General features: G+C 43.5%; 1 protein-coding gene across 1 annotated transcript in view; it reads left to right on the plus strand.

The window, feature by feature from the left end:
* The window catches only part of si:ch211-186j3.6 (neural-cadherin), a 666499-nt gene that overhangs the window by 385739 nt on the left and 263418 nt on the right, over positions 1-17342 (plus strand). Inside the window, 1 exon segment of the mRNA XM_056278708.1 lies at positions 2184-2368. Within this exon segment, the coding sequence (XP_056134683.1) occupies positions 2184-2368 (185 nt within the window).

Genomic DNA, 17342 nt, shown 5'->3' on the forward strand with positions numbered 1-17342 from the left:
AAGTGAACAGTCAGTTCTTAAAGTTGATGTGTTGGAAGCAGGAAAAATGGGCAAGCGTAAGGATCTGAGCGAATTTAACAAGAGCCAAATTGTGATGGCTAGACAACTGGGTCAGAGCAACTTAAAAATGGCAGGTCTTGTGGGGTGTTCCCGGTATGCAGTGCTCAATACCTACCGAAAGTGGTCCAAGGAAGGACAACTGGTGAACTGGCTACAGGGTCATGGGTGCCCATGGTTCACTGATGTGTGTGGGGAGCAAAGGCTAGCCTGTCAAGTATTGCATTGCTGGTTGTCCATCGTGCCCGATGATGACCATCTTCTTCTATTTGTGGGTCCTTTGAGGACTCAGATAGCAGAAGATACCTGCGCAGAGATGGTTTTTAAAGTGGCATGGGGGGTGCGCTTCTCCCAACGCCACATGACTTGATTGTAGAGGAGATGGTTCCGATGGCAAGGGGGATCCCTAGACGATCGGCACCTCCACACAACTGCAGGGGGCTGCCGGAAATCCTGTTTTTCGGAAACCGCCTCGAAGCGTACCGCCACAGCTTGCTTTTCTGTTGGGGTAAGCTCCCTTAGCCTTATGTCTTCCAGACTCACCCACAAGGCAGCGGGGCAGTGGTTGATAGGTGCCAGGGCGTGTCCACCAGGGTGGGCCTGCACACCATATCTCTGGGGCCCACTGCTGCTCCGAGATCCCCTGCCAAGTTAGCCTGGGGCCGCAAGACCCCAGTTACCACGTGTGGCCACGGGGAGGCCTGGCAGGAGTCTTGGTGAAGGAGAGGCTATGTACTGGCAAGGGAAGGCTTACACACTAGGATGCTTCCCTATTCGCCACAGAGGCTAGCCAGTGGCAGCAAGCTAAGGGCAGGAAGGACACAAGCGGTTTGGAAGAACACATGCACCTTCCCTCCAACTACACACTGCTGCACTAGACGCATCACAACACCCTGTGTGTATGTACACACACACACAGAAGCCTGTCAAGTACGATCTCACAGAAGAACTATTGTAGCTTAAATTGCTGAAAAAGTAAATGCTGGCTATAATAGACAGGTGTCAGAACACAGTGAATCGCAACTTACTGTGAATGGGCTGCGTAGCCACAGACCAGTCAGAGTGCCCATGCTGACCCCTGTCCACTGCTTAAAGTGCCTACAATGGGCATGTGAGCGTCAGAACTTCAGAACTGGACCATGGAACAGTGGTAGAAGATTGCCTGGTCTGATGAATCACGTTTTCTTTTACATCATGTGGATTGCCGGGTGCATGTGCATCATTTACCTGGGGAAGACATAGCACGAGGATGCGCTATGGGAAGAAGGGAAATGGGCAAAGGCAGCGTGATGCTCTGGACAACGTTCTGCTTGGAAACCCTGGGTCTGGCCATTTATAGGGATGTTACTTTGGCATGTACCACCTACCTAAACATCACTGCAGACCAGGTACACCCCTTCATGGCAACGGTATTCCCTGATGGCAGTGGCCTCTTTCAGCAGGATAATGCATCCTGCCACATTGTAAAAGTTGTTGAGGAATACTTTGAGGAACATGACAAAGAGTTCAAGACGTTGCCTTGGCCACCAAATTCCCCAGATCTCAATCCAATTGAGCATCTGAGGGATGTGCTGGAAAAACAAGTCCGATCCATGGAGGCCTCACCTTGCAACTTACAGGACTTTAAGGATTTGTTGCTAACATCTTAGTTCCAGATACCAGAGGACACCTTCAGAGGTCTTGTAGAGTCCATGGTTTGATGGGTCAGAGCTGGTAGCATGAGGGGGACCTATACAATATTAGGCAGGTGGCTTTAATGTTTTGGCTGATCGGTTGTATGTGCAATATCTTCCCTGAGCTGTAACAATTCCTCTTTTAAAAACTTAAAATTATCTTGCTCTAATCTCTCATCTTGCTCAGTGTTATGATAAATATCTAACCAAGTCATTTGTTAAAAAAAAAGAAACTGTTACATTCTCCACAAGCTACATATTTGCTTCATTTATCTGTCTTCACACCAGTGTGTGTGTGTGTGTGTGTGGTGTGTAAATCTTTCCCCAGTTACTTCATCCTGAACAAGCGCACAGGTTTCCTCATTATTAAGGAGAATGCCTTATCTGTCTTCACACCAGTGTGTGTGTGTGTGTGTGTGTGTGTGTGTGTGTGGTGTGTAAATCTTTCCCCAGTTACTTCATCCTGAACAAGCGCACAGGTTTCCTCATTATTAAGGAGAATGCCCCAACTGGTACCTACCAGCTTCAGGTGCATGTTTCTGATGGTGTTTGGCCTGACGTCATCTCTACGGTCACAGTACACGTAAGGGAGCTGCGGGATGAGGCCATCCATAACTCTGGATCTCTCCGCCTTGCAGGTAGGGTTGACAGCAAAACCAACACACAAAGTTTAGATGATGTGAATAAAATATCTTAGTTTCACCATTTTTCATGATTTGCACTCTTTTTCATTTTGCCGTGCAAAGGCTCTGATGCAGCTTAGTGAAACGTGCTCTGTGCTTAGTATGATGTTGGACTTTCCCCTACCTCTTTTCAGCATTTGCCTTTTCTCTTTTATGAAGTGTTTCTCAAAATTGAGCTAGATGTGACTTATTTTCTTTTTTTCTTGTGTGTGTGTGTGTGTGTGTGTGTGTGTGTGTGTGTGTGCACGCACACGTGCTATAATTTCATGTATATTGTGATTTGAGCCGGTTGTGTGTTCTGTTGCACTATGTCACACTGTAAACCAGCTTTTCTAAGCTGAACTGATTTAGGTTCTTTGGCTTGACAGCTACCCATGCATTTGACAAATAAAATGTCAAAGCTTTTTAAACCACGTACTATTATTGTTTATTTTATTTTATTTATCTAATTAGCTATGTTTGTTTGTTTATTTATTTTTCGTTTTTGTGTTATACAGTTTTTTTCGTCGTCACTTTGGCAATTCCACACCTGGTTGTTGGCTTGATTACAAAAGCTGTAAACTAAACTTTAATATCCCTTTATTTACTTGCATGTGCACATACCTATGCACACACACAGTAACAAATGCCCACCTGCAAAACGTGTCCTGAAAGTATCAATATAACTGGAATTAGGGCCTGTTTCATTTATATTGAAATAAGTTTAGAATCTAATTCACAGGGCTTCCACGTAGCATAGCAGTCTATTCTGTTGCCTACCAACATGAGAATCTCCGGTTCGAATCCCCGTGTTACCTCCGGCTTGGTCCGGCGTCCCTACAGACACAAGTGGCCATGGCTGCGGGTGGGAAGCCAGATGTGGGTATCAGTCCTGGTCCATGCACTAGTGCCTGCTCTGGTCAGTCAGGGCGCCTGTTCGGGGGGGAGGGGGAACTGGGGGGGAATAGCATCATCTTCCCACGTGATACGTCCCCCTGGTGAAACTCCTCACTGTCAGGTGAAAAGAAGTAGCTGGCAACTCCACATGTATCAGAGGAGGCATGTTGTCGTCTGCAGCCCTACCCGGATCAGCAGAGGGGGTGGAGCAGCAACCGGGACGGATCGGAAGAGTGGAGTAATTGGCCGAATACAACTGGGGAGGAAAAGGGGGCGGGATCCAAAAAAAAAATGTATATATAGATATAGATATTTAATTCACGGTGCAGCAATTGAAGCATTGTACACGTCCAAGAACACTTTCACTCCCATTCTCCCTTGAGCACAGTTCAACCAGTCATAACAACTTTGTTTTCAACAGTTGCTGAACCCACACTTAAATCTAGACTACTAAAATCACATTACTGTTCGACTAGCTAAATTTGAGATAACTGATAGATGGCTTCAGCACCAATGATGTTGCAGTATTAGCCAGAGCCTAGCAACTCTAATGTATTTAATGTCTTATGTTCCCTTGCTGGGAACATGTCATTGCTAACAGGTAAACTGACCATGGCCAGCTTTGGGTGACTTCTCAGTCAAAAAAATAAATAAATAAAAAAATGATGTCTGATCGCTCTTTGTTTGAATTGTTTGCTGTGCCAGTGGACTTTTCTCCTCTCAGTATAAGACATTTCCCTACCATAGGATTACTCTATTTTTCATCCGTCTTCTCCGATTTAATTAATCCCAGTCACAACCTCATCCTGTTTGCCATCAGTATATGCAGAGAAGACTAATTCCATTACTTATCGTGGGGAAATAATTGCTGAGAGGTTTTTTATTTTATTTATTTTTTTCAGTTCAGCAAGCACAATCTCCTTACATGTTGAGCAGCATCCATCATTACCTGATATACAGCGCACCACCTGGCTGCTCAGAATTAAATTTGCTTCAGAGAAATGGGACATGGATGAGGGATTTTTATGATTTCAGAGATATTCAAATAGAAGTGGGGAGTACAGTGAAGATGGTTTGGGTAGTGGGAAGAAGAGTATAGAAGGCAGAGTCATGCCTCATATACATAGATAAAAAGGATTTGCTTCTCATTCTAAAGAGGGGACTAAGATAAATGAATCAATGCCAAACTCATGAAATCAAGCACAGTACAGAGCAGCTGAATCTTAAATTTTCATATATTTTTTTATGGAAAATAAACATGTAATATATTATATATTTATCTTCTTGTTATTTCGGCATCTCATGTTAGGGGTCACCACAGTGGATCATCCATTTCCATCTCTTCCTGTCCTCTACATCTTCCTCTGTCACACCAGTCACTTGCATGTCCTCCCTCACCACATCCATAAACCTCCACTTTGGCCTTCCACTTTTCCTGTTGCCTGGCAGCTTCATCTTCAGCATCCTTCTCCCAATATACCCAGCATCTCCTCTGCATATGTCCAAATCATCTCAATCTCACCTCTTTTGCTTTGTCTCCAAACTGTCTAAACTGAACTGTCCCTCTCAAGCCCCTTTCCCACTGGCCAAAAACCCACTAATGTCCACCTTTGGTCAATGTAAAAAGGTGGCTGTTAGTGGGGTTTTTTGGCCAGTGTGAAAGGGGTATAATATACTCAATGTCCATCTTCATCACTCTCGATGAAAATCTTAGCATCTTCAGCTCTGCAACCTCCAGCTCTGCCTCATATCTTTTCATCAGTGCTACCTTCTCCAAACCATAAAACATAGATTTTCTCACTACCATCTTGTAAACCATCCTTTTCAGTCTTGCTGGTGCCCTTCTCTCACAAGTCACTCCTGAAAATCTTCTCCACCCACTGCACCCTGCCTGCACTCTCTTCTTCACCTCTCTTCCGCACTCCGTTACTTTGAACAGTTGACCCCAAGTATTTAAACTCATCCACCTTCGTCATCTCTGCTCATTGCATCCTCACCATTCCGCTGTCCTCCCTCTTGTTCACACATATGTATTCCATCTTGCTCATAGCGATTTTCATTCCTCTTCTCTCCAGTGCATATCGCCACCTCTCCAGGCTCTCCTCAACATGCTCCCTATTCCTAACTAGAGATCACAAACATACGCAAACATCATAGTCTACGGAGACTCCTGCCTGATCTCGTCCGTCAACCTGCCCATCGTCATTGCAACAAGAAAGGGCTCAGAGCTGATCCTTGATGTAATACCACCTCCACCTTGAACCCATCCATCACTCCTACTGCACACCTCACCACTGTCACACTGACCTTATACATATCCTATACCACTCTTACATACTTCTGTGCCACTCCCGACTTCCTCATACCATAACACACCTCCTCTCTCAGCACCTTGTCATATGCTTTCTCTAAATCCACAAATACACAATATAACTCCTTCTGATCTTCTCTGTACTTCTCAATCAACAGTCTCAAAGCAAGCATTGCATCTGTAGTGCTCTTTCCTGGCATGAAACCATGCTGCTCACTAATGATCACCTCTCCTCTTAACGTAGCTTCCAATACTCTTTCCCATAACTACATGCTGTGGCTGATCAACTTTATATCTCTGTAGTTACTACAGCTCCAAGTATCGCCCTTATTCTTGAAAGTTGGTACCAGTCCACTTCTCCACTGCTCAGGCATCAACTCACTTTCTGTTATTGTGTTATACATCTAGTTAAAAATTCCACCACCATCTCTCCTAAACATCTCCATGCCTCCTCACAGGTGTGTCATCTGGACCAGCCGCCTTTCCACTCTTCGTCCTCTTCATAGCTGCCCTCACTTCTTCCTTGCTAATCCACCACACTTCCTGATTCACTATCCCCACACCATCCAACCGTCTTTCTCTCTCATTTTTTTATCCATCAGCCCGTCAAAGTACTCCTTTCACCTTCTCAACACACTGTCCTCGCTTGTCAGCACATTTCTATCTCTATCCTTCATCACCCTAACCTGCTGCACATCCTTCCAAACTCGGTCACTCTGTCTAGCCAATCGGTACAAGTCCTTTTCTCCTTCCTTAGTGTCTAACCTCTCATACAACTCACCATACACTTTTTCCTTTACCTTCACCACCTCTTCGCTTCACCTTACACCAAATCTCTTTTTATTCCTGTCTACTTTCTTCATATCTCTGACTCCACAGTATACACCCATCTACAGGCCAGTGGCCACTCTTTCAAGGTTGAGGATTTGCACATCCTTGATAGGGGGGAACACTCGTTTGAACAGGTAGTCAAAGAGGCCATCTATTTTAAGAGGGAATGACCATCCCTGAACCGAGGGGGGGCCTAAGAATACATCTGTTGCCAACTTATAATGCTGCGATTGCAAACATTCCCAAATCCTCTGTGAATAGTACACATGGCCATTGAAACTCTAGTAAATGGTCACACCCATATTTGCATATGAAACTGGTTGTTGGTTTCGGTCGATATGTATAAGTGGTGGGGATACCCGCAGTCAGTTTAGACTGAAGATGCCGCTTAGTTGAGTGATGAAATGTTTCTGTCAATAAACGTTGTATCCAGATAAATTGATTCAACCTTGATTCGTACCTGAATTATTGAGCATGCATCCAGACCTTCCAGACACAACGTTCACTATTTATCTTGGCTTGGGGCCAGCCCTAAGAATGCACTGGCTTGTGTATCCCCAGTGGCTGGGTTAATAATTTTAAAAAAAATCTCTCTCACCCTTTTACGGGTGGTGTGTCTTCTTCAAGCTTGGGTCCTCTGCCAGAGGCCTTGGAGTTTGAGGGTTCTGCACAGTATCTTAGCTATTCCTAGGACCGCACTCTTCTGAATATTTTTAAAAGAAACACTCAACGGTAGGAAAAGTGCTCAACAAATAAGGAGCAAAATAATTCAGTGATTCAAGTAAATTCTTTGAGACAGTACAAGCCTGTTTCATGCCATAAGCAATCTTCAGCTGTCAATAAAGTTACATGGGAAAGAACATACCATTAACTGCCTCGTCATGCACATCACATTCACAATGTCCAGTGGGGAAGGGAGAGGTAACTACGTTCAAAAATTCAAAAACGTGATCGCTAATGGTCCAGTGAGAGGTTAGGTTAATGGTATTTGTCTATTGGCATGATTTATTTATATTAAGAAATAGATGCTTATTTCTGTGTCTGCAGCTGCTGGCCAATTCATTCCTGTTATTCAATGTAGACATTTCTGGTTTGCAAATGATAAAACATGTTTTAGTTAGACATAGATTGCACATTTTACTGCTGGTTGAATATGCTTTGTTTTTTGAGAGGATTTTCCTGGTGGTTGAGTAACGTTTCGCCAATGACCAAATATAATGGCTTAAATATTCTTTCAACGGCTGTTTCTAAAGCTACACGTGTGCATTAAACCTCTTTCTGAATGTTCCCTCTATCAGATCGACGTATGTCTCTATTTTGCCATTGTCATTTCTTGTCACCGTCTGGCATTTTTCATGAAGGGAGCTATCTACCAAGCTACGATGACCAGAAATGAAAACAGCAAAATATAAGATAAGATAAGAATAAATAAAATAAACAAGATGTTCCTGATTCTGATATGTATATATATATATATATATATATATATATAAAGAGAGATGTAGGGGAAAAAATGCTTTTTGATACATTGCAGTAAAAGCTTGTTTCGTGCGTCATGCACTCATCAGCTGCCAATATGATAAAACAACAAAGAAAAAACTCAGTCAATAAATACTATGTTGCCCCACGTCATGCCCCTAGTTACTGTGGACAGCAACGAATGAGAGGTTAGAAAACATTTGAATTTTTTTTTTAAATTACACCCAATGGGGTAGGTAGTTACGAGGCACATCAACCAATGGGGGGATAGAAAACATTACAACCAATGGGGTGGGGTAAACAAAAAAAAACAAACAGAAAAATTGGGGTCTGCGGTGGTGTAGCGGTCTAAGCATCGGCTTTGTGTCGATGCAGTTGCCCATTGGGGACCGGGGTTCGCGCCCTGGTCTCGTCAGATCCGACTATGATTCGATGAAGCTGCAATAATTGGCAACGCTGTCTTCGGGAGGGGGGGATGGAGTTGGCTTGTATTCGTCTCTAACAGGTACTATTTAATGAAGATGCCAGTTGGGGACCTGTGAGGCGTCTGTTTCTCAAACTAGAGACTCTAATGTACTTATCTTCTTGCTCAGTTGTGCAACGCGGCCTCCCACTTCTTTTTCTACTCTGGTTAGAGCCTGTTTGTGCTGTCCTCTGAAGGGAGTAGTACACACCGGTGTAGGAAATCTTCAATTTCTTAACAATTTCTCGCATGGAATAGCCTTCATTTCTAAGAACAAGAATAGACTGTCGAGTTTCAGATGAAAGTTCTCTTTTTCTGGCCATTTTGAGCGTTTAATTGACCCCACAAATGTGATGCTCCAGAAACTCAATCTGCTCAAAGAAGTGCCCATCCAACCAATCCAACTTGTGGGAGCTGCTTCTGGAAGCGTGGGGTGCAATTTCTCCAGATTACCTCAACAAATTAACAGCTAGAATGCCAAAGGTCTGCAATGCTGTAATTGCTGCAAGTGGAGGATTCTTTGACGAAAGCAAAGTTTGATGTAAAAAAAATCTTATTTCAAATACAAATCATTATTTCTAACCTTGTCAATGTCTTGACTCTATTTTCTATTCATTTCACAACATATGGTGGTGAATAAGTGTGACTTTTCATGGAAAACACGAAATTGTTTGGGTGATCCCAAACTTTTGAACGGTAGTGTATGTGTATGTATGTATGTATGTATGTATGTATGTATGTATGTATGTATGTATGTGTGTGTGTGTATTGCATGGAGGGTTCCACCTGAAGTCTAGCTGCCTGAGACTGTATGGTAAGCGAAAAGGGGGGGGGGCTGAGTAAGTGTCAGAGCCATGATTCAGGATAAAACATGAGTACATCAGAAAAAGGGCCCCCCAGGATGAACTGCTGAGTGAGTACCTCAGGCAGCAGAAGACATCAAGTGCAGAGGAAGAAGAGCTGATGGTATCATGGAAGATCAAGCCCCTCCATGGGATATGCAATCAACAGATAGAAGATGTAGCTGATATCGAGAAATCTTACCAGTGGCTAGACAAGGCTGGACTGAAGGACAGTACAGAGGCTCTGATCATAGCAGCATAAGAACAGGCACTCAGGACCAGATTGATTGAGGCAGGGGTATACCACACCAGACAAGACCCAAGAATACAGGCTCTGCAAAGATGCCCCAGAGACAATCCAGCACTTAGTAGTAAGGTGTATAATGCTAGCTGGGGAAGTGTACACTAAAAGGCATAACCAAGTGGCTGGGATAGTGTACAGGAATATCTGTACTGAATACAGACTGGAAATCCAAATGGGAGACACAGCTAAAGGGGGTTGAGAATAGCAGAGCCAAGATCCTGTGGGACTTCAGGTTCCAGACTGACAAACAGGTGCTGGCTAACCAACCAGACATTGTGGTGGTCGAAAAGGAACAGAAGGCAGCAGTAGTGATCGACGTAGCAATCCTGAAAAACGGCAACATCAGGAAGAAAGCGCATGAGAAGCTAGAGAAATACCAATGGCTGAGGGAAGAACCAGATCAGATGTGGAAGGTGAAATGAACTAGATCAGATGTGGAAGATGAAATCCACAGTAGTCCCAGTGGTAATAGTAATAAGACCACTAGGGGCTGTGACCCCCAAACTGGGAGAGTGGCTCCAACAGATTCCAGGAACAACATCTGAGATCTCTGTCCAGAAGAGTATGGTCCTAGGAACAGCTAAGATACTGTGCAGAACCCTCAAACTCCCACTCCTCTGGGAGTGGACCCAAGCTTGAGGAAGACACACACCACCTGAAACAGGGCGAGAGGGAGATTTTTTAATGTAATATTATAGTATACCAGCCGAAGTACCCGGCGTTGCTCAGGAAAAATGTTCTCATCAAAACAACCAACATGATCTGATCTTTACGATATAGTCAATGATGAAATATAGGATAATTTATGATATGATATGTGATAAATGAATGTCGAATAAACAAATGTTATTAACGAAAATTATCAAATGTCATAATTTTCAACCCTTCATCAAGTTTCTTTGCCGATGTACACTACCGTTCAAAAGTTTGGGATCACATTGAAATGTCCATATTTTTGAAGGAAAAGCACTGTACTTTTCAATGAAGATAACTTTAAACTAGTCTTAACTTTAAAGAAATACACTCTATACATTGCTAATGTGGTAAATGACTATTCTAGCTGCAAATGTCTGGTTTTTGGTGCAATATCTACGTAGGTGTATAGAGGCCCATTTCAAGCAACTATCACTCCAGTGTTCTAATGGTACAATGTGTTTGCTCATTGGCTCAGAAGGCTAATTGATGATTAGAAAACCCTTGTGCAATCATGTTCACACATCTGAAAACAGTTTAGCTCGTTACAGAAGCTACAAAACTGACCTTCCTTTGAGCAGATTGAGTTTCTGGAGCATCACATTTGTGGGGTCAATTAAACGCTCAAAATGGCCAGAAAAAGAGAACTTTCATCTGAAACTCGACAGTCTATTCTTGTTCTTAGAAATGAAGGCTATTCCATGCGAGAAATTGCTAAGAAATTGAAGATTTCCTACACCGGTGTGTACTACTCCCTTCAGAGGACAGCACAAACAGGCTCTAACCAGAGTAGAAAAAGAAGTGGGAGGCCGCGTTGCACAACTGAGCAAGAAGATAAGTACATTAGAGTCTCTAGTTTGAGAAACAGACGCCTCACAGGTCCCCAACTGGCATCTTCATTAAATAGTACCCGCAAAACACCAGTGTCAACATCTACAGTGAAGAGGCGGCTGCGGGATTCTGGGCTTCAGGGCAGAGTGGCAAAGAAAAAGCCATATCTGAGACTGACCAATAAAAGAAAAAGATTAAGATGGGCAAAAGAACACAGACATTGGACAGAGGAAGACTGGAAAAAAGTGTTGTGGACGGATGAATCCAAGTTTGAGGTGTTTGGATCACAAAGAAGAACGTTTGTGAGACGCAGAACAAATGAAAAGATGCTGGAAGAATGCCTGACGCCATCTGTTAAGCATGGTGGAGGTAATGTGATGGTCTGGGGTTGCTTTGGTGCTGGTAAGGTGGGAGATTTGTACAGGGTAAAAGGGATTCTGAATAAGGAAGGCTATCACTCCGTTTTGCAACGCCATGCCATACCCAGTGGACGGCGCTTGATTGGAGCCAATTTCATCCTACAACAGGACAATGACCCTAAACACACCTCCAAATTGTGCAAGAACTATTTAGAGCAGAAGCAGGCAGCTGGTATTCTATCGGTAATGGAGTGGCCAGTGCAGTCACCAGATCTGAACCCCATTGAGCTGTTGTGGGAGCAGCTTGACCGTATGGTACGCAAGAAGTGCCCATCCAACCAATCCAACTTGTGGGAGCTGCTTCTGGAAGCGTGGGGTGCAATTTCTCCAGATTACCTCAACAAATTAACAGCTAGAATGCCAAAGGTCTGCAATGCTGTAATTGCTGCAAATGGAGGATTCTTTGACGAAAGCAAAGTTTGATGTAAAAAAAATCTTATTTCAAATACAAATCATTATTTCTAACCTTGTCAATGTCTTGACTCTATTTTCTATTCATTTCACAACATATGGTGGTGAATAAGTGTGACTTTTCATGGAAAACACAAAATTGTTTGGTTGATCCCAAACTTTTGAACGGTAGTGTATATTAATCGCTCAGTGCTCAAGCGCCTCCAGGTAAACCATGTTCAAAGCTCAGCATTTTCGGTTTTTACCGATTTTCACCGAAAAATACCCAGATTTTTTTTAAAAGGAACAGATCGGTTTAAACTGATTTTCACCCGGATTTTATGTTTCCACGGATCCGAAGGTTGTTCCCGTTTGTGTGAGGTTATGTAACAGTGTCCTCTTGTGGCGAAATTCGGCATGCTGGATGGCTTTGAAAAATAAAAACTGAAAACGCTGAGCCTTATCCATATTGCCTGCCTTCAGGCTAGCGTTGACAATGTTGGGTGTAGTGCCTCCCTTGACCACTGGAAGAATTTGCGAGAAGTCTCCACAAAGCATCGTTGGAATGCCGCTTTCACAAATAAATCAATTTTTTTACTTAGTTTTCGAAATATTTTTCAAACTGTGCGATCCTTGGAAAGTACTGATTCTAAAGATACCTTTATTTTTGTTCTACAATGAGTATTTCTGGAGTTGTAAGCAAATATACAAACATACACTCTTGCTATATATATATATATCGCCAGGTGGTAAATTCCATGTACCCTGTGTAAATATGTTCAGTATAAAAAAAGAGAATATATTTTATTTTGGTTTAACTAGAGGGCGAGATTGGCGAATTTCTTCTTCTTGTGCTCAGGGGATTCTGGTCCTTTTTTCTTGTTGAGTAAGCTGAGAGATGCAGGTGAAATGCATTCTGAGTCCATCTAATGAAATTCATGGGTGCAAATAGCGCGATGAATGTCGTGGGATGTACAGACTGTTTGAGGAAGTCCAAACGTGATTAGCAAGATATTAGGATTTTTGAACAAAGCCAGAAGCTCAACTTGGAGGTCCTTGTGAAGGGTAGTGGAATTGATAAGCCCACTGCCGTATTTTGATTTGTTTTTGAGGTTTTTTTGTAACAAGTTCTGGCGGAGTCTGCATCATCGAGAGACTGTTGCTACATAAATATCCTTGAGACTGTTGCTACATATTGGATGGAGTATAATATATTAGTAGTCACATGTAATACTGTCTTGAATCAAGGGAAGGAGAGGTTGGGACTAATGTGGGTGACCAGGTCACAGAGGGAGGTGCTAGTGGTAATAGGGACACTATGGAGGAACTGCTGAACCAGATTCAGGAGCTTAACAGATGGAGGGATGAAACAATGTCTAGTAGGGCCAACAGTAACAATAGCTCCACATGTTCTTACATCTGTATACCAACCGAATTGAATCAAGCGCAACTGGACCTGGTATATATCCGTGAAAACGTTTTGCCTCTCATCCAAGAGGCTTCATCAGTTTGTGCCTTTCTGACTAGACCAAGCTAGTCTGACTGGCTGGTGATGAAACTCAGATATTTATCCTCTTTGGAGTCGTTATCAGAGCTATTGATGTCCATCGATCTTTGTGTTCCGATGTTTAGCAACACCCGTCGTTATCAGAGGTATTGATATGCATGGCTCTTTTGTGTTCCGATGTAAGCCACGCCCGTCGTTATCAGAGCTATTGATGTGCATGGCTCTTTGTGATCCGATGTTAAATAATCAAATGTTAAACGCCTCTTGGATGAGAGGTGAAACATCTTCACGGATATATACCAAGTCCAGCTGCACTCGATTCAATTCCTTTGGATAACCATGACCTGGATGAATGAGAACATTCACAGACATCTGTATACCAAGAGAAAGGCAGAGCCAAGCTTTTACTGGGGATTTCAACAACGATGGGAGGTCAGTGGAGGAATTCACTGAGGAAGTGAAAAGAATCCTCAGGTCTAGGGAACAGTCTAGAGAAGAGCAGTGTGACTTCATACTCTCCCTCTTAAGAGGACCTGCTCTGGAAGACGTACGGCTGTGTATGGGAGAGCAATCAGGTCCACCCAGTGATCTTTTCACTTTCTTACGTGAGGCATTTGGGGAGAATAGCAGCGCTACTCAGCTCTCGCAGACCTTTTACCAACGTAAACAGGCAGAAGGTGAAAACCTCTGTGATTACTCCCATGCTCTGTCCCAGATACTGAGCTCTGTAACCAAACAGTCAAGATATGTTATATCTAATGAGAAAGTAATCCTTAGAGATTGGTTCATTGAAAGTCTGAGAGAAGCAAATCTTAAGTGAGAGCTCGGCAAGTTTGTCAGGGACAGGCCCCAGTCAAACCGTCTTGATGCTCATAATGACGCAATCTTGTGGTCAAGGGAGGACTATAGGTCTTACAGTCCAGAAGTAGTGAAGAGCAGACAAGTACAGTCTGAGGTAACCTGTGAACCACAGTGTTCAGCTGTATCTGTCAATGGCCAGCCTGTTACTATAAATGATGTCCTAAAGGTGGTAGCACAGCAAGATGGACAGCTTGCTGAGCAAGACAGAATGATCACAGAGCTAAGTAAAGCTATTAGGAAACTCACATACATAAGACACAGCAGACAACCCAAGAGTTTGACCGCAGGACTATAGCACAGCCAAAGTATACAGATGATGGGCAGCCCATATGTTTCAAGTGCAAGGGGGTGGGACACATAGCCAGGAAGTGTACTCAAACTCGTGGTCAGGACAAAATGATGGTCCAGCCATATCCTACCCAGGAAAACTGACTCCCTCAGATGCTAGGAGCCAAGCAATTCGAGGGGAGATTAGTGGCTCATACAAAGACAGTACTAGCAGAAGTAGGATACTTGAACACACAGTTGGCAAATGTCCAGTTGTAGACCTGAAAATTAACAGTGTACCAGCATCATGTATATTAGACACTTGGAGTAATGTCAGCACAATCACAGAGAGCTTCTTTAGACACTATCTGTCTGGAGAAGATGATGACATGCTGTCCACATCTGAGTGGTTAAAGATAACAGCAGCCAATGGGTTGGATATACCCTACTTAGGCTATGTAGAATTAGATGTGGAGACCATGGGGATGACTATATCAGAGTGTGGGTTCCTGATGGTCAAAGATGAACTGAACTCCTCCCCTAGTCCTGGGCTGGTAGGCATGAACATTGTCAAGCGGTGTAGGCAGCTAGCACAGGCAGAGTTTGACACAACCTTGTGTGGCCAGCTTGATTCAGGTTGGAGAGATGCTTTTCAGCAAATACAATCAGCCTGGGTGACAGAACAGGCGACTTTCGCTCGAGTCTCTGGGAGAGATGTAGTCCATGTATCAGCCTCATCTGTGGCTACAGTTATGGCTAGGGGACTTAGGACTGTGAACGATGACGGCCCCTTACTGCTGTTAGAGCCTGTGAGCACTCCTTTACCAAGTAGTCTTGTAGTTGTGCCTACTTTGGTGACATCTGACAGTCATATATTCCCAGTTCAAGTCATGAATCTATCTCAGGAAGATGTCTGGTTACAGCCTAGGACTAGGCTAGGTGTGCTGTCCCACTTACAGAGTGTGGACACAGACGAGCTCTGTGAGGTTAAATTTCAGAGAATCTCAGGAGACACGGAGGAGGTCACTATTGACACCCACATAGGCCAGCCGATAGACACACAGTCCATTTTTGAGAATGTCAAAATGGGAGGCAGCCCAGAACAGCAGGCCCAGTTGAGAGCACTGTTTGAGAAGTACTCAACTGTTTTTGCCTCTGAGGATGAGGATTTGGGCCACACTGACAAAGTGCAACATGAGATACACTTGACTGATGATGTACCAGTGGCACAACCTTACAGATGAATTCCCCTGACACAGTATAAGGAGGTTAAGGAGCACATTGCCAAGCTGTTGAAAAAGGGTGTCATTCAAGAGAGTGCAAGTGAATATGCCTCGCCTGTGGTACTTGTGCACAAGGCTGATGGTAGTCTAAGGTTATGTGTTGATTACAGGAGACTAAACTCTAAGACAAAACACGATGCATTTCCCTTGCCTAGAATAGACGAGAACTTTGATGCGCTGGGGGGGGCCAAGTTCTTCTCGACAATCGATCTGGCAAGTGGCTATCACCATGTGGCCATGCATGTGAGAGATAGACCAAAGACAGCCTTTACCACACCGTTTGGTTTATTTGAGTATTCACAGATGCTGTTCGGGGTTTGCAATGGTCCTGCAACATTTCAAAGGCTCATGCCTTTGAGTGACCTTATCTTTCAGATTATATTAGTATCTAGATAACATCTTTGTCTACTCACAAATATTTGAGGCTCATCTAGATAGACTGGAGACTGTGTTGAGGCATCTAGGTGAGGCAGGCCTTAAGGTGAAGTTGCAGAAGTGTGACTTTCTGCAGGAGAGTGTACGGTTTTCTAGGTCATCGGGCGTCTGCAGATGGTGTTGGTACAGATCCTAGCAAGGTTTCAGCTGTGAGCGAATGGGAGGTCCCAATCACTATCAAGGAGCTTAGATCTTTTCTTGGATTTTGCAGCTACTATAAGAAGTTCATACAGGGCTTCTCTGAGATAGCTGGACCTCTGCATGACTTGGTAAATCACTAAGTGAGGGGAAGTCAGCTAAGATGAGTCGAATGTTTAGTTCCCAGTGGACTATTGAATGTCAAAATGCTTTTGAGCAGCTGAAAAAAAGACTCACCTTCACTCCCATCTTAGGTTTTGCTGACTTCACACAGCCATTCATAGTCGAGACGGATGCAAGCCAGCATGGGTTAGGGGCTGTGTTGTACCAGCAGCAAGGTGACACAAAAAGTGTCATAGCCTATGCTAGCCACAGACTACATAAGGCTGAGAGGAATGACCGCAACTACAGTAGCATGAAGCTGGAGCTACTTGCGTTAAAATGGGCGATAGATATGGTTGCACAAGTATTGACCAGTCTGGGTATGGCTCTGTTTGAAAAAGCATTGCAAGGAGCAATGGGGTCCGCTTAGGTGGGTTAGTCAGTCATCGATGACGTTGACTTATTGCAGGGGAGAATGTAGCCAGGTGGTAAATTCCATGTACCCTGTATAAATATGTTCAGTATAAAATAGAGAATAGATTTTATTTTGGTTTAACTAGAGGGCGAGATTGGCGAATTTCTTCTTCTTGTGCTCAGGGGATTCTGGTACTTTTTTCCAGTTGAGTAAGCTGAGAGATGCAAGCGAAATGCATTCTGAGTCCATCTAATGAAATCCGTGGGTGCAAATAGTGCGATGAATGTCATGGGATGTACAGACTGTTTGAGGAAGTCCAAACGTGATTAGCAAGATATTAGGATTTTTGAACAAAGCCAGAAGCTCAACTTGGACGTCCCTGTGAAGGGAAATGGAATTGATAAGCCCACTGCCATATTTTGATTTGTTTTTGAGGTTTTTTTGTATTTGTTTGAAATCTTTCTGCCTAAACCATGAAATCT

Source organism: Lampris incognitus, chromosome 4 (assembly GCF_029633865.1).
Source record: "Lampris incognitus isolate fLamInc1 chromosome 4, fLamInc1.hap2, whole genome shotgun sequence".
In the NCBI taxonomy this organism is placed as follows: Eukaryota; Metazoa; Chordata; class Actinopteri; order Lampriformes; family Lampridae; genus Lampris; species Lampris incognitus.